An 18,034-nucleotide genomic window follows, 5' to 3' on the forward strand; every position below is an offset into this window, starting at 1 on the left:
AAAGTACAAAGCACCTGTGTTTCCAAATATTTCAGTTAAACAAAATTTTTAATCATTGATGAGATACATGTCACGATGATTTGTTTAACTTTTGGAATTTAATATACAAATATTTTACATAAATGGGAATTTATATTTAAATACTATGTAGTATATGTCTCTTTTTATGTAATTATATTACGTAATTATATGTATTATAAAACTACAAATTTCAAAAATATGGAGATCATAAAAATGAGCAAGACTGTGAATAAAAATAAAAATATAAGTTTTCGTGAATACCACGTTGTTTCTTTTGTAACAGGTCTGTATCGTGTTGCTAAAGCCGACTGAAATTAAAAATATATGTTGTTTTCAATTTAAAGAACATTTGGGTATTATATCTTCTTTATATAATGCACTTCATCTTACCCATCCACCGTTAGCTTGTATCCATGTTGCAAGGTCTTCTTCTAATACATCCGTCATACCTCAAATCAAAAATGTTTTTAAGCGTAAGGAGATCAAGATTAAAGGAATAGCATTTTAACTTTAAAATAACTACCTCTCTGTATAGCAGGTAAATACTCGGGTTTACCCTGACGTACGCAATCTACGGCAATACCACCAGCAACCGCGTAAAGGGCTATCACTTTGCTCCAAGTCATTTCTCCATTCCTGATCATTTCCCTGGAGATATCGGCAATGGCCTCGCTGGCAGACTGTTCTGATGAGAAACTACCACAACCGATTTGTCGTGCAACACGATTGAACAAATTTGGATGCATCTTTTCTAGTTCAGCTCCAACTGATACTAATTCTGGATAAACTTCACCAACGATTGCACCTCCAGGAAGCAACATGGCGCTTCTCATTCTTTTCAGACCCAGCTTTCGGTGAAAAATTCCAGATCGTTTTAAACGATTTCGGATATATTGAGCACATAACGACGATCCCTACACATATACATTAATTAAGTAAATTGTTATTGTGCTATTAATTAACCTGTTAACTGCAGAAGAAGATTTAATTTATCACTTGGATTCCCAATCCATATTAACAACTTAACTATATTACTAATTTAACTTACATTAAGAGATTAATGTTACAGATGGTGGTACGTAAGTAAATACCTGTGATACTGTGAGCTCGATCGAAGCTGAAACCGTTCTCCATCGAATCGTATGAGAAATCTTTCTGGAAACAACGTCGCTGACATTACTGAATCTTCTTCGTGCTGAATCGACGACGTGAAAAGGCGAAGCTTCTTGATTGTTAGGAAGCGGAAAAGCGGCCAAATTCGAGTGGAGAGATAAAGCGAGGCTGTGCCTGCGATACGGTTGCCCTGTGTTCCCACTATTATCCTCCAAGCCACGTAAAGATCCGACGAGCCCAGACATTGAAGAATCCTCCGTGGAGAGTTCCTGCCATTCAGGCTTTTCAGGCTTAAAGAATTTTAATGATCGTTAAAAAAACTTGACATCTTATCTCGTAGGATAGGTTGTTCTCTTTTTTCCTTTTACGGAAGAAAGAATTAAACATTCAGCCTCTTGGCAATTTCTAATTTATACTATTTTCCAGTTGTAAACCACATCTATTTGGACCAAATTTCTATACGATTTCATATTTAATAATTACATATTGATTAATACATAAGATACATAATAAGACTAATACACAAATAAGATACATAATAAGACTTATGAATGGTAATATGCAACAGCTACTTGCTCAGACGATAATTTAATTTTACAGAAACCTCTTCCTGATTGTCACAAAGACACGGCAAAGTCCATCGATGAATATCTTCAGTCCCTGTATGATGATCTTGAGACACGCAGATGCATTTTTTGTCTTTACCACTACAAAATGCCATAGTACATTTACGCCAGGTATCGTAACACAATTATTATTCCACCGGCGAGTACAGTTGTTATCTGGCAGCCTTATTTAGCGCAGCTATTTGACATGCTGCGCAGCGCTTTGTGTGCCGCGCCGCTAAGATACACTTTCATTGTGTGCCTATTATGTATTCATTTTTATTCGATCATTTGCCTCCTTAACTAGCGCGGAATTAGGCACGGTGTGTGCCATTTCTAAATTAGCACGATATCCGCGCGTCTAACTGCAAAATCATGATCGTTCAATCGTTGGTCAGCCTAATTAGAATAGCGCGCTAATTAAGGTATTCGTTTGGCCTCATGTTTAAGGTCATCTTTCAGTTATAACACAATCGAGTATTGTATACGATGATAACATTATGCGGATATTAATACCGGTTCTGAGAAGTTATTCTTTAATAGATTTTACATTAAAAAAATTATACAACTTCGTAAATAAATCAACCGTTCGATTAATAGACTTGATAATTAAAGATTGATAGATTTTTGCAACGGTCTTAGTGACTTTATAATTATAAGCTAATCGATAAAAGAATCATTTTATTTGCATAGTAAGAGGTCACATAGGTAATATGTGAAAAACTAATTGCGTATTGTCTGTGCTGGTCTCGTCTGGGTGCTCGTTAATTATCAATTATCAACTATGTCCAGCCGGCCGATTATCTTTTGAGAGCCTACGTAACATTATGTTTAGCAATTTCGTTGCACTTGTTTTCGCAACTTGTAATTTAACGTAACTTTGAAACTTTATGAAACTTACAAACTAATATTACTATTTCTTTAAATTCCATGTTATTGCAACTTGTATTATATTTAGACACCTCATGAAATTAAGTATTATTTAGCTTCTTTTTTCTTATTTAGGAAAAGTATATATTGAATAAATAGCAACAACAATATTTGTTTTAATATATTAGAAAACAGTCAACTATGTATTAGAAACAAATGTTTCCGAAAATTAATTCAAGTCACTGTGTATATTTTAATAATGTCTATTGGAATATAATTTTCACTTCGGTTCATATAGACCCTACAAGAAATGCACGATTATGTACGTATCGAAGCGAAGAGTTGAAAGAATTTTCTTTTTAATTTATTTGATCCTCGCATCAGCAATGAATGAACTGAATGAATTTACCATTGGCAGGACCTCCTCCTCCTTCTGGACCCGCAATTGAAAGTCTGGTCTCATTGTAATTAACGCTCGACTGCCTCATTACTCACTGTCATCTAACACGTTCCACATACACATTATATGCGTAATATGTTTTTGAATTATCGCTTATCAACGGTGTAGCTGACCGGTTGATTATCATTGGAGGAGAATGCGCGACGGCGTGTTAAATCGTTTGTTTTATCAATTTCCAAGGCTTATTTCCGTGTCGCGATGGCTAATTAAGCCAGCTTTGTATGTTTATATAACGGATCCCGTTAGCTTTTTTTGGAAACCAACGAACTCGTAAGTTATTGTTATTATTCTTGGAATGGTCAAAGTGGATGAATAACGTAAAATAAACAATGGCGAACATATGTCCAATGACTTGACTGCGGATATTTATTAATTTCTAATTAAATAAATTGATTGTAAAAACTGTACATTCTAGTCACCCAATTGAGATTAAATCCTTTTAATTAGCCGATCATTCTCGTTAGAGATGGTGAAATAGGGTGTTTAATTAGACGAAAGCTAAATTGAATTAACTGGTTAATTGAACCATCGAGTTGCATAAGATAGCAATTAGTTAGGTCATAGAAACACACTTGAACGATAGCGGAAGAGATTTAACATCGTTTTTACGGTTTCTTTAATTATTTCATATGACATAGTCATAATTAATTGCCAATTATTTATCGCGAGAATCGTTAATTATGATAAGAACTGAATTTATGTCAAAAGATAGAAAAAGTGGAAAAAAAAGGATAGATTCTGAAGTAAACTTTTTAGCAAAGTATACGAAAATAGCTAAAATATATTTTGATGCAATCCTAATTACGTGAAAGACTAGTGGAAAAGAAGTTTTATCGATATTTCCAGTTTTAAGCGAGAAAGTCATCAGAAATTATCTCTATGAAAAATTGAGCGTATGAGTAACAAAAGTACACAGCCAGATGTTAATTATATAACGTAAAAAACGTTTATCGTGTTTGAAAAGTTTTACGTGGAAACGACACGTATGGATGACATGAACGTGACCGAAATTGTGAAACATTTGCAAGAAATTTTTGCGTCACCTGCGATTAGATTTTAGGCTAATTTTCTTGGTACTCATAAAAGTATATACGTAAATATTTATATTTTCTATCACGTATATTATCATTGCAATTTGAACCTCGATGATAAGATAATAATAATGGAACAACAAGTGAATTATTTACAGTAACCTTGTGCAAAAAATGTTCAAATTCAAAAATTTAAGTTTGACAAGATTCAACTCGAATATAAGAAAGTTCATTAACGTTTGCCAATTGGAATAAATTTTCGAGTCAGCTGATGTTTAAGGTGATTAAATCATTAACATTATTGATAAAATTATTACGAAGTAATTGTAAATATTCCAAAGATTTGCAAACGATTAACTTTGTTAACATAGTGAAAGATATTTAAATCATATGATTCACGCAAATTAATTATCTTAAACATTGCCTAACTGAAAAGTTTACTAAATTTAATTACAAACAAATTGAGTGTAATTGGTGAATCGACAACTGCGGCAGACAATCAAACCACAACAAGTCAATAAATTTTTCAGTGCAGATAAAGACAACGTAAATGTAAGAAGGACGATGAAGAGTATAAATCACGAATCGAGAGAAGGCGAGTTCCTTGTGATTCTTTATGCCGAGAAAGTACGATTCCGAGTGGCGATATATGCTGAACGATTCGAATTCTTTGAACTTTTTTGTCGTGAACACATCTTGTATTTTGAGCACGTAGACCATCGGTGTCATTCACAAAATACGAATGGCAACCATTGCTAAAAAGAAAGGACTATTGCAAACGTACTTACTGATAACACTGGATTTCGACAAAAAAAAAAAAAAAGAAGAAAATAATAATAAAGAAAAGACAGTACAACTTTTCAAAGAGGACACAATATTTTAAACTTCGGAAAAAGAAAGGAGATAAGAGATTTAGGTATGACTGAATTTTTTCAAGAAATAGATACATTTTTAATACATTTTAAAATAGATACAGTTATAAAGGTTTATAATAAATGATTAGAATTTCCCCTAAAAACAGATTGATAATAAATCCTGGTATTTTATTAATTTAAAAAATTATGATTTTCCCCGGGTCTGTAAATTTCTTCTATATTAGTTACGTGATGCATCATGCATATGTGTACAAGTCATTCTTAATAGATCAAGTAAATCATTAAAAATAGCGCCGTCCGTATATATTAGCATTATATTATCGCTAAACGAGAGTAATTTCTTGAAAGAGAAAGAAGACAGCTAATTATCTTCAAACATTAAAATTAACTGAGTACTTGAAGTTATTACACATACACATTACGATACAAAAGATAAAATATCACAATTCAACGATATATATATTATCAGTATTACAAATCAATATATTGAGCAATATTACATGAATATAGTTAGAATTTTCTTTTAAATCAACTGTAGCGTTACATAAACATAACTAACATATTGAAACGTATCTTTTCACATGTTTTAATAGATGTCTTCCATCCTTAAGTTATCAACAATACACCGTATTTAGAAAATAGATTGTTTCCTACATAAATTTACATAATTTATCATGTCGTTGATTAAGTTTACCGGTAAATTTCATGGGTGACGTAAGAGTAGAGAGAAAAAAAAAAGGAGGAAGTGTGGAATTGAAAGGGCGACGTGTAACTAACAGTACGAAAATATAGGTCGAGACGACATCGAATAAAAGATGCGGGCTACATGTTCTTCAGGTAACGGCTGTACCCCCCTCCTTTTATAAATTTCCCAAAAACTGAAGCCAGTTTTGTAATACAAAAAATAATCTCTTTATTGTCGCTTGGAATAACTAACAAACGATGCTTTTCAATTTTTTTGTAAATATAAAAATAAAGTATTTGATATACTTGACATTCGGTGTAACTTTTGAAAAATTAAAAGCATTACACTTTAGTTAAAAACTCATTTTTCGTAATTCTTACGAAATATATTTCGAAGAAATGATTTCTTCACGAGAGAGAGATATCATTACATTGTCGTTATTGGCTAACATAAAATTTTATTTATTTATTTTTATTGACAATTAATTATTTGCAAGTGTTTCAACAAGAAGCTATATATATCGTTACCTTGAATGTTAACGAAGTACAGAGATTTATAGCTATTTTTCTTGACGGTTGTTCGTACGATTACAGTTTACGTGTGAAATCGGTTCCAAACACTTTCGTAGTTTGTACATTTAATCACTACTTTATCGAACACACTATATTAGAAGCTTACGCTGTTTATGACAGACAATTCATATTTTTCCCTTTTTTAGAATTCGTGAATCTATTTACGTCAATTAGATTGTTGTACAATTTAAAAAGAAGCTATAGATGATCGAAAGATACGGGGAACGCGCGACGCACCATCGAAATTGTAGGGAACACAGCGCGAACAATACTGGTGACTTTTCAACTACACATGATGTAGCTTGAAGATGTTGCGTGAACGCCGTACAAGTGTTATCCCTACTTACATCACTGTACAACGGTTGAGTCACTGTACGAAAAACATTTCTGAGAAAATTTGAGATTAATTTGCAATTAATGGATACACGTTGATCAAATGATCCAGAAATAATTCATAATTTTTTCAAGTTGCTCTTTTTAATTAAGATAGTAAGAACACTGTAATGAATGAAAATTTAGACTCACATTTTCTGATCGTGATAGTGCTTGAAAAATATAAGGATGTACTATTAATATTAACCTTACTAGGTCCGGTCAAATGACCGGTTTCAAAATTTAATTTAAAATTGTATATTCATTGTTATTTCTTTTGTTCATCTAACTTTACCTGAACTTTAAATTCTTACATTACCTGATTAATCAGTTTCTCAATTTTTGTTAGTATAATAATTTACATGAAATTGAATGAACAAAAGAAATAACAATGAATGTACAATTTTAAATTAAATTTTAATATCAGCCATTTGACCGGATATGGTAAGGTTGGTGTTAAATTATGAATATGATAAAAATTTTCATATTACAATAGTTTAATGACTAATTTTAAAAATGAACAATTTCCTATATCTTCTCATCAAAGAATTTTTAATATAAAAATTTGAAGATGTTGAAAATTTTGTAAAATATTTCTAAAGAATATATAAATAGATGCTTTAGAAAGTGTTAACAATGGAAACCATTAAACTTTCATTGCATACGTTAATTTTGAACGATTACTTATAAAAATATTAATTTGTAATAACTATTTTCAATTTTAAAATAGCACACTGTTTATATGACATTACTTTTAAAAGAATTATTTCAGCTACTATAAATTTTCCAAAGTGCAATTGATTTTATTTTATTTTTGATTGTCAAAGTTCCGAAAATTTTGTTAAATTATCACACATTATTAAAATTCATAGTCCAAAATTATAGTAATTTTTTCTGTACGAACGTAAGCAATTGTATTTGTTTCTCATTTATGACAATTTATAGGATTATGGGATGCTTTTAAATAGACTTTTCTTTATACTTTAGTTTTACATGTTGGCTTTTTTAGGGTCACATGCAGTATATTTATATAATAAAGAATGTCACATGTGTGTGTGTAAGATATCCTTCTCAAAATGGAAGGAACAGTAAGTGGGACGATAAATTCGTGTATAACAATATTCTATTCACAACGATGATATGATAAAGTAGCATCAAGAGGCAACAATCTTCTTTTTCGGGAACGGTATAACTTACATTATATATATATATATATATAATATATAATATAATATAATATAATATATATATATTTATAATATAACAACACTGCGGAAAGCTTGAAAACACTCCATTCAATTACGTTTATTTTTCTTTTCTCATCGTTTATAGGCATATTTATATTTATATATGAATATATGTATATATGTATGTATGTACGTATATCTGTAATATATTTATATGCATATATATATATATACATATGTATAATATATATATATATATATTACTCACTAACGTAAATTAATGTTATGCTGTGCTATGTTAGAAAATTTGAATAATAATACTTTCCATTGTCTGCACATTATTATTACCTTTCTCTCGACCACGAATACACAATAAATAAATATTCACTCATTCAGTTATCACGCGACTATAATTTCACAAAAGAAAAAAAAGATAATCGTACTAGCAGCATTTGCAACCCTTAACGTTCCTGGTAACAACCTTGGAATAGTTAAAAAAAGGACTCTGTAATGTAGAAACCCAAACTTTGATTTAAACAATTAACATATGGATTGTATATGAATTGTATAAATATAAACTAATAATGCAATAATTTAACTGTACGAAACTCTATACACTCTAAACTCTATACAAATTCTCCTTTCTTCAACTATTCTCACGTGTTGTACAAAAATGCACTTTTACTCGCATTGTGTTTGTAAGACACATAAATTCTATCGATTGCTTTATTTCTTTCTTCCAATCGTGAACCCCAACCTAACCCCAACTTCACGTTTCACATTTCTGAGAAATGTAACTATATATCTTTAAAATTATAATAAATCGTCCTAAATACACTCGAGTATCTTTCAATATGATACCTCTTACGTTTAAACTGAGTAACCCAACTCCGTTCTGATAGCGTAATAAAATTTCTGGTAATGTAAAACACATACATTTTTTACGCTATCCTATTGTAGTGTATCTTTTCGTTGAGATCAGCAGTGTACTCTTTTACTTTCGCTAACTTCGTGTGAACCATGAGAGTACTATCGTAGATTTACAAAACATTGGAAAGTGAACGTGATTCGTTATTATTTTGTTCCACTATGAACTATCTCGTTGATGTTAGACAAATATCAGAAAACGATTCAGCAGTTAAATTCGATATTATAACACTGATTATATTTAAAATTTAATTCAATATCATCGTGTATAATATGTTGATTGTTCTTTGTTATGTTGCTCGGTCATTCTTGCATTTGCGTCTCGTACGATTGTATAAAGAGTCGATGTAAGAAAACTAATTAACGTGATTGATTATATTAATGTAAAACTGAAAAAGGTGACTCAGCCGATGTACGAAACGTTTCTTCTTAGGCTCCTTTTTTCTAGTGCTTTTGAGTGTTCCTCCTTAACGCGTAGCCATATCAAGAATAACGCACACATTTTCCACATGTTGTTTGTTGCGTTATTTTACAGTTGATAATATGACGGGGGGTGAAAGATACATAATCCTCCTACACAAACATTATAATTATGTATTGTCACTCGGACAAAAGTGGTACCAGCCACTTTTACATCACAACCAAGGAATCTAAAATCGACACCTTCAGTTTTTCCATGCACGCTCAATTTCACTCTTCATCTTTCCCTTTCATTCAAAAAAAAAAAAAAAAAAAAAAAAAAAATAAAGAGGAAAAAGGAAAAAAGAAGTAACAACAAGAAACTAAACAAAGAAGCAGGTACTCTAAGAATTAATCATGTATCGTACAACATCGATACAGATTTGATCACAAAAAGAGACAAAGAATAACGATAGTAACGCTAGTACGTTTCATCAGAATGCCCGAAGAGTGTATCGACAAAGTATATCGAAAGAATCATCGTACTGTTCCTCTGTATATATAGTTTCAATATCTGGTACTAGTTGTTATCTTACTATCGACATGATTCTATATAAAATATACAAATCCTTAATATACTACATGAAAACTATGGCTTTTCGTATTTCACTCTAAAAAACAGGTCAATCTTCACGCGATTTAACCAATATTTTCGTTCCCTTTTCTTCAAACGTAATCATCTCTAAAAAATAAAAGGCATTATCGTTGTTCAAAGTACCATTCGCCCCCTGCCATTAATATGTTTCTTCGTTTTCTTTCTTACAACGCTGGGTCGATATTCGTCAATGTACATACAATAAATTTAGTTGATTCATCTGACAATAATGAAAATGCGTGTATAATACAAACGACTAGGCACTCCATCCTTCATCGTCACACGTTCATGTCAGTGTGGAATGAATCGACTAAAGTTAATGTATATATGAATGTGTATGAATTGTGTTGCTTGTGTGTCTACTTGCGCAAGGGGCACTATTTATAATATTTACAAGAAATTAATATGAGATTAACATACATATTATATGTATGTAGTGTATATATACACATATACGATCAACGCGTGACAGACACAATATGTAACATATAAACAGTACTCTTTCCTTCGTTTGTCTCGCTCCTACATCCAACAATTCATTAAAGCTAGTTGTAACAATACTAAAGTAAATAAACATTGCAAGGCATTAACACATATACGTATACGAGCATTGTTGTTAAACTGCAAAATTAACAATAGATTCCGTTAAATTAATTTGCAGCATATGTGTATATATATATATAATATATATAATATATATATATATAATATATATAATATATATATATATATATTGACAGCATCTGGTCCAATGAATATTAAGTATTCATGTAAATAATTAATCATTTCTTACATATGTACATGTTAGATATCAAGATTTGTAACATAACTAAAGATGACTTAACGTTGATTATTGTCGATGTTCACCATGTCGCATGCGTTAGCAACCATTTCATATCATCCTATGTCCTGCTAGAGAATTCGCGACACAATAAACGTAGAAATCGTCTTATTGTTGTAAACGTCGAGACAAATAATCGAACAAACAAGCGTAATAAAACGAAGGAGATAAATCTATGTAATCTCAATCGGTACAGAACCTCTTAGAGCGTCTCAACAATGAAACATGCACATATAATAATACTAGTATTCCGCAAACGACTGAAGATGCATCACAAATACCGCGACTAGAAAAGCGCGATAATTTTGCACATATACGATACGAAGATACTTGTATATAATGTATACGACACTATATGTATAGAAGAGAGTCGCTAAATGGCAGTAGGGAATCAAATAAGCTGATACGTTGTAGTGCCAAATTCTGTCTTCTTTTCAAGCACCAGCAAATCCATATACTTCTAGTACCCTAATCTCAAAATCGCCGCTGGCACAAAGGGGTGGATTATTGAATGTAGAGCACCGATCTGTTTTACCGAATCTTATATTTTCATCCATCCATATCGCTTGACCGTCTCTGAAAATAATAAATTAATCATTTTTAAAACAATTTAACCGTTTAAGTTTCAAGCAGCGCGATCGCACTGTTTAGATTTTGTGTCGAAAAGTCCAAATACATTTGAACGCTAGGGAAGACTGACGGTATTTTGTATTTCATTGTTATCTTCTCAATAATTTTTATTGAACAAACCTTGAGATATTTATAAACTAATAGTACGCATATATAATAATATAAACGTATTTCATAAAATAACAAATATGACGAGCGCTATTGCGTCGTTTGTTTCTCTTCGCAATCGATTAAGACAAGCGCTATCGCGCTGTTCGGGATTTTTCGATCCTGTTTTTTCAAAGACCCCTGGGAGCCAAACGGTTAACACTTTACGCCTCAAGGATATGAATGCAAACACAGTGCACCGTTAGATACAAGATTTGTTCTCATTTTCTTTTTTATTGATGTTCTAATAAAAATGTTTAATTGTTCAATGGGGCACTTTTTGTTTCAAAGTATCTTCTATTTATCGGTTATATTCAAAATGTTCTAACTGTCAATTTTCATACAATTTTTACAATTATAAGAAGTTCAAGCACTCCGGTCACCAATGACCACCGTGGCGTCACAGGAGAAACCGTCGAGAAGGTCGGTCATATATGACCAACGTAGCAGTCAAAGTATTAATGAGTATCATAATTTATATAAATAGTATACACATTTTTCATAAATATTATATTTAAAAAACTCTTACCCTCCTCCAATTGTTATCATTTTGGAATCTGCCGCCATAAATAGTTCAGCTGAATGATGGACTTTAGAATCATTGTGCGAAGAATCCATACCCACCCAAGGGTATTTTGCTCGTTCAGGATACAAGCTGAATAAGAAAGTTTCACCTGTCCCAAAATAAGCTTGTCTTTGTCCTTTATCATTTTTCAAGTTACGTTCACACCATCTTGTGGAGCAATAGGCACCAAATACCTTATAACAAAAAGTACAAATGAATGTTTATTAAGCAGAGATAAAAAAACCAATATTCTATAAAGAATACACTTACTTCATTGTTACATGTTTTTATCATTAAGAGGGTTGGTTCATGTTGCTCTACCCTTACATAAAATGTTGTCAAAGAACAACCATGCTCTTCTGTTGTATACAATAGGATTGGTTGATACATGGTGATCCGCATAGGCAACCAGGACCATAACGTGAATAACTGTCACAAAATAAATGTACAAAAAATTAATAGAACTATTTTATATAATTACGGCCAGTATTTATAATTGCGCAAACACTAGTTCTCAATAATCTTCTAGTTGTTCAAGAATACAGCAAACTAAGTCATAGCAGAGGTAGATCATGCCTTTGACTGAAAAAAATAATCAAGCCAAACAATATAAAAAGGAAGTATATTCTTCTGGCCTTTTACTTAGTTTTTTTTTCTTTTTGAATAATTTTATTAAATCATGTGGATATGAAATTTGGTTTTTAAAACCTATTTGTTTGATGGTAATTTATATTTATATACAAAAATTAAGTTTTATATACATATATGTATATTGAACCCCTAAGTATAATTACTTATATTAATATAATAATAATTAAATTAATATAATTAATCACTTATATTAATTTTAATTTACTTTTAAATATTTTTTGTGCTAAAGGAGATTGTCAATATTTTTATATTCTTATATACCCTTAATATTAAAATAATTATCACATTCGGCTCTTTTGTTGTTTATCAATAACGATTTCGTAATTTAAAAATTTTTCTCTAAAAATCTATAACACCAATACAAGAAAAAACTATCAAGAAATACAATTTAAAAAATATTAGGAAATTAGGTGCTTACACAAGATGCAAAACCATCATGCAAAAAGCAAGAACATCATTCAAATATAAAAGTGAATTGCTACAATATTATAAATTATGATAATAAGTAGATTAAGGTTGTGAAATGATAACTTGATGAGGCAATGCACGTGATATGATAAGGGCTCAATAAAATGTAAAAATAAAAATGTGCATATGACTACATATACGTTGAATAGTGTTCAAACGGTTTAAAATTGTAACTACAAGTTTACTTTATTTTTATTGATGTTGCACACTAATTACATCAAAAAATATTCAAAAGGAGTGTAAGAAGAATGTAACAATAAAAATTAGTAGAGGTTAAGGGAAAGGATTCCAGGAACAATCACTACAAATGCATGATAATAAGACAGGGACAACATGCCGAATTAATAGCAGAGAAGAGTAAAATTGAGCACATAATTTATTCAGAAGGAGTACGAGTGAGTGCATCGTTTTCTTCAATATATAAATCAGGCCATACATCATTCAGTTCAATGTGTATACTCTGTAAGAAAATTAAACCTCAGGCAAGTAAGGAATACAACAGAGAATTGACAATGAAATTGCGACTACAAAAGCCGACTTAATCGATAATTACTAATTGTACTTATACCTTGAACGTGAATGACAATCATATATCATTTACATCGATCTGGCCCTTTTTAAAATTCTGCTAGAAGATCTGCTAAACGACTGCCATTGTTCAATCGACATGAAATGTATCTTACAGATTTAAGCTAATATCACTCTGATAATAGCCAAAGATAGAAATACCATGTTGACTAAATATCCTATTTAATATGTACTTCAAGGCGGTTGTATATACACCAATAACGACAATATCGACATGCCACAGAGAGGCGACCAGCGAACTACAGAAAATTCTGCTACTGCCGAACTTTTTATTCTTTGTGGATTAGTGTTGAACGGCCGTAAGTACTTACATCAGGCATGTCTAGAATCTGGGAGCATATGCTTTGTATGGGATAAACCCCCATTGACAGAGCACGCGGTCCAGGACTGTGTGCACCCTACACCCATGACCATTAAATCCATCATCATTCCAGTAACGCAGCATGACACAAGACAACACAGAACCGTCAGTTATATTGGCATACAGCTTTGGTTCAACTTTACGTGTCAGAAAATAGGAATAAATATTATAATACTGGTTAAAACCATCGGAGACACAGAGCATAACAGGAAACATCGGCCACATTTTTCAAGTCTTTCCTCTAATATCACACAAAAAGTGTGGAGTAGGTATACGAATGAAACGCCCAACTCACTGTTAACCGGTGTAACCGATGTAATAATCTCAAAAAAGAAAATTAAATGATGTAATCAATGTGCTACCAAAGCATTGAAATTAATTAGTATATAAAATTAAAATAAGTTTGTTCTGAACATTCGCCGTTTGGTTTGTTTTTTTATACAGCTGTTACGACCAAAATGTGATATTGTACTGCGGATATACTGAAGTTTATGAAGCACGCTGCTGCATTCACTGATCGAAACTGATGTAGCGATTTGAAGCGCTTTCAACAGCTAAGTTTTTTTGAACTTTTGCCTTGAGAGATAAATTCGACCATCCTATCGATCAATGATAAGCAAACACATTTCGTGTAGCCCACCAGTAACAGTCACCATCTATATATTGAATTTTTCAATATGTAAAACATATAAGTAGTAACAAATAAACATTTTCGATAGAATATATGAATACAAACATATATATTTCTTTTATTGTTACATTTGAGATATCATATCTGCGAAACACTGAAAGCCAGTGAAACCTAATAAATAGAACATATGACTTTACTGGAAGAAATTTTTGTTATTTTCTAATGTTCAAAAGGCAGTAACTGCAAGTGGATAGACGGTAACAGCAACAAAGCTGGCACGATAAGTGTAACAATGGGTGAGTATGAATGAATGTAACAGGTATAGTAGTTCAGGAACAGAGGGCAGAGCACATGAAACTAACAACACATTTCCCAAAAAGATAATTATACGATACCCTGTCTTTGTATGTGTCTTCACACTCTTTCTGAAAACAAAGTGAATCATTGAACAGCTTTTGCATAATTTGCATTCTGATACCCTAAGAAACTATTAACTTAACCCATCATCTTTGAAAAACGTCTACTTATATTATTCTACAGTAAGAAACATTAAGCACGTAAACTATTGATACTAAACCTTTGAACCTGCAACATTTCTCACAAATAAGGAATCATTCGCAACATTTAACGATAAAAATAATGGGCTCACATATATGTACACTATTTTATGAATATAATCTCATACTTTGAAAATAAGTGGGAGAGTAATATCATTAACATGCCATATACTATCAAGTACTACAAAATTAACAGAGTATACCCCATAAGAATTGATCAGGAGGAGAAACAACCAGGTAGAATGAAATAAAATTTTAGCATGTACGTGAGTCCATACTTTGTTGGAAAAAATTTGTCAAGTATTCGGTGTTTTACACCATCTTGGAAGAAAGAGGAATACAGATAACATACTTCTCGTATCGTGAGCGTGTGCGACATCATCTGAATGTTGACTTGAGACTGACTCGTCGGCAAATTATCTGTGGATCGTGATCTAGCCAATGATTTGGATCCCGATATAACACTTTTACTTTTTAGAGCCATTTCTGTGCGTAAAAATACCCTTGATATGTATGCTGAGCTGAGTCCACGTATCCCAAATGCTGTACGTAAAAATTTAGCTGGCGTTACCTGTAAGTTTATAAATTATTAATATTTAACATTATATTGATATAGATATAGATATAAATTGTTGTAACATATCTATTCCATATGAGATTGAAATAAACAATAATCCGTGTTTAAGTGAGCTTAAGAAGAATTTGCTTTACTTATTATTTTATATGTAAGAATATTAAGAGAAAGCTATAATTAGTATGCGTTTTGAATGACTTCGCGTAGTGTAGGTGATGTATCGGTAATGTGTTAAAGAATTTTTTACACTTCTACTTACCGGTGTTTGTCTGCAAAACTTCGACAGAGCAGCGTCAATACCGTTTTTCGAAATTTCGTTCATCCATTCAGAGTTTTGCAGCGATGAATGCTTATAGAATAATAAAACTATAGCCATTGCTACACGATAGAAGACCTGAAACAAATAATGAAAAATTAATACTAATAATAATATAATATCACGAAGAATGATACAGTTTTATAAATGTACAAAATATTACTTTCTGCACAACACACTAAGAAGAGCCAATATGCAAAAATGCACATATCTAATCGACTTCTCATTGGCATACAGTCAACATTCGAATTCACCATTCATACTATTCCTGAAAAAGCATTCCATATTATACATATCTTTAACTCTATCCTTCTCTTGAATCGGAGCCAATAATATTTTTTAATATACCATGAAAAGATGCGATAAAGGAGTATAAGTGTCTCAAGTTGATCTCATTTGAATCTTGTAAATACCAACCTTGATGCCTTCGTGAAGAAAACAGTCCATGACCCTGACTAAATGCTGGAAAGGAAGAAGCTGCAAAATCCACCACATCCAATCCATGTAAATTCTTTCTGCTCTCGATCCAGAACAGTGCCTCGCCAAATGTACCGCTGCTGATTTCTTTAATGAAATATTACAGTCCTATATATTCTTAAAAATAAACCACATATTCAATTTAAATGTATAAATGTAACTTTTACAAATCACCGAGACAAAGAAAGTTATTTGCAGAAAGTTTAGCAACACCTTAAATTTTTCATACAAAATCATATACTTTAATAAATATACGCGAATAAAGCGATTTATATATAGTATATCCATAGATAAATGATCTAAGTAAATGTCATTAATTTTATATGTGTTCCAAAATGCAAATAAACATAAAATATAAATATGGTTGTATTTAAAAGATTTATAGTATTATTAAATAAATATAATAATATAATATTATTAAATGTTATATCATACAACGTTTCATAATTAGCTTCGTAATATTTTCTAGTTCTGATTGTAGCTCTTTTACGTTCAGATTACTAATCATTAGAAAATTTATGATTCATTCGCCAAGCATTAAGAAATAATTACATTTATACATATACTTGTTCCGTTCTAGTCTGTTTAATGTAGAAATGATTTGTGTATGATGCATTTACAGACATCTATGACAACACCGATCAGTCAGAAAACCGTTTAAAAACGAAGCTGAAGACACGGCTGCTATTTCCTGGTAAACATTGTATCTATAAGTAAAATAAGAATCATTTCAAGCCAAACAAGCCAGAACGGTCGTTTCATGATTCATCTTAGACAATTTGTGCCTAAAGCTACATACCACGTGCTTTTTAGTGATTTGTTCGACGGTTTTCCAGGTAACCTCGTAGAGGAGTTTCGTTTGCGTAATGAACATCTTGTCTTTAGCGGCGACCAAGCTGGCCATACAATGATAACACTCCTCCTCTGTAACAGATGGATGGAAAACGGTAATCTCGTGAACATTTCTGATTTCATTCTAATAATAAACCTGGGATTCTATCCAACCGCGTGCCTAACATCTTAATTTATGCGAACGAGCAAGAAATTCGACTTACGGCACGCGATGTGAATTTCCATTGTGCCGGTGGAACAAATGGGAAGAGAAAGAAGCTTTCTTGGAAGACCCGTCCTTCTTTCATCCTACGTATTCCTAAGGGAGAGGCGGACGATTTATTTATTTATACACTCACCTGGCATAAAGTGAAGTAGAAGAGCCGTGATGGGATAAAGAGAAGGACTGTAGGTGATATCAGGACAAGCGTATCCCAGCACAGACACAATCCTGTCCGCAACGCTCCTGCCTTTTCTCGTCAGGTGGTACGACAGGCAATGAGTGCTGTCCACGAACGGTGGTAGCATGATTGATTTTTCCGGTAGCTCTGTAAACAAGTAATTCCATACATCAGTCGTCGCTGCTAAAAACAAATAAGTTTAATCGGAACGACTGGAGGATCGC

General features: G+C 31.9%; 2 protein-coding genes and 1 long non-coding RNA gene across 10 annotated transcripts in view; 1 reads left to right on the forward strand and 2 right to left on the reverse strand.

Annotated features, from left to right (window-relative positions):
• Nucleotides 1-79: 79 nt before the first annotated feature.
• Nucleotides 80-10,453, reverse strand: LOC126916373 (bcl-2-related ovarian killer protein-like). Of its 3 annotated transcripts, none has more exons than XM_050722111.1 (5): nucleotides 6,188-10,453; nucleotides 1,113-1,424; nucleotides 545-935; nucleotides 412-470; nucleotides 80-329 (listed from the first exon to the last, which is right to left on the reverse strand). In XM_050722111.1, the coding sequence occupies exons 2-5, from the start codon at nucleotides 1,377-1,379 to the stop codon at nucleotides 195-197; spliced, it is 852 nt and encodes a 283-aa protein (XP_050578068.1). In that variant the 5' UTR covers nucleotides 1,380-1,424; nucleotides 6,188-10,453; the 3' UTR covers nucleotides 80-194. The 3 variants fall into 3 exon arrangements, with proteins under 3 accessions (XP_050578068.1, XP_050578067.1, XP_050578066.1); XM_050722110.1 differs by lacking the exon at nucleotides 6,188-10,453 and adding an exon at nucleotides 3,019-4,197; XM_050722109.1 differs by lacking the exon at nucleotides 6,188-10,453 and adding an exon at nucleotides 1,739-2,956.
• A 68-nt stretch (nucleotides 10,454-10,521) lies between these two features.
• Nucleotides 10,522-18,034, reverse strand: part of LOC126916369 (GTPase-activating protein skywalker) — a 40,402-nt gene continuing 32,889 nt past the window's right edge. For 3 of the 6 annotated variants that reach the window (XM_050722097.1, XM_050722098.1, XM_050722100.1), the window contains 10 exons: nucleotides 17,769-17,957; nucleotides 17,378-17,502; nucleotides 16,519-16,665; nucleotides 16,045-16,179; nucleotides 15,564-15,782; nucleotides 15,050-15,079; nucleotides 13,974-14,060; nucleotides 12,226-12,384; nucleotides 11,920-12,149; nucleotides 10,522-11,189 (listed from right to left, as the gene is read on the reverse strand). In XM_050722097.1, the coding sequence (XP_050578054.1) occupies nucleotides 11,048-11,189; nucleotides 11,920-12,149; nucleotides 12,226-12,384; nucleotides 13,974-14,060; nucleotides 15,050-15,079; nucleotides 15,564-15,782; nucleotides 16,045-16,179; nucleotides 16,519-16,665; nucleotides 17,378-17,502; nucleotides 17,769-17,957 (1,463 nt within the window). In that variant the 3' untranslated portion in view covers nucleotides 10,522-11,047. The remainder of the gene's footprint in view (nucleotides 11,190-11,919; nucleotides 12,150-12,225; nucleotides 12,385-13,973; nucleotides 14,061-15,049; nucleotides 15,080-15,563; nucleotides 15,783-16,044; nucleotides 16,180-16,518; nucleotides 16,666-17,377; nucleotides 17,503-17,768; nucleotides 17,958-18,034) is intronic. The other 3 variants (XM_050722101.1, XM_050722102.1, XM_050722103.1) reach the window with 3 other exon arrangements.
• On the forward strand, nucleotides 12,868-15,488 carry LOC126916380 (uncharacterized). The gene is made up of 2 exons (XR_007710547.1): nucleotides 12,868-13,961; nucleotides 14,097-15,488. It is a non-coding gene; the product is annotated as an uncharacterized LOC126916380 (long non-coding RNA).

This window comes from Bombus affinis, chromosome 5 (genome assembly GCF_024516045.1).
Source record: "Bombus affinis isolate iyBomAffi1 chromosome 5, iyBomAffi1.2, whole genome shotgun sequence".
NCBI lineage: Eukaryota > Metazoa > Arthropoda > Insecta > Hymenoptera > Apidae > Bombus > Bombus affinis.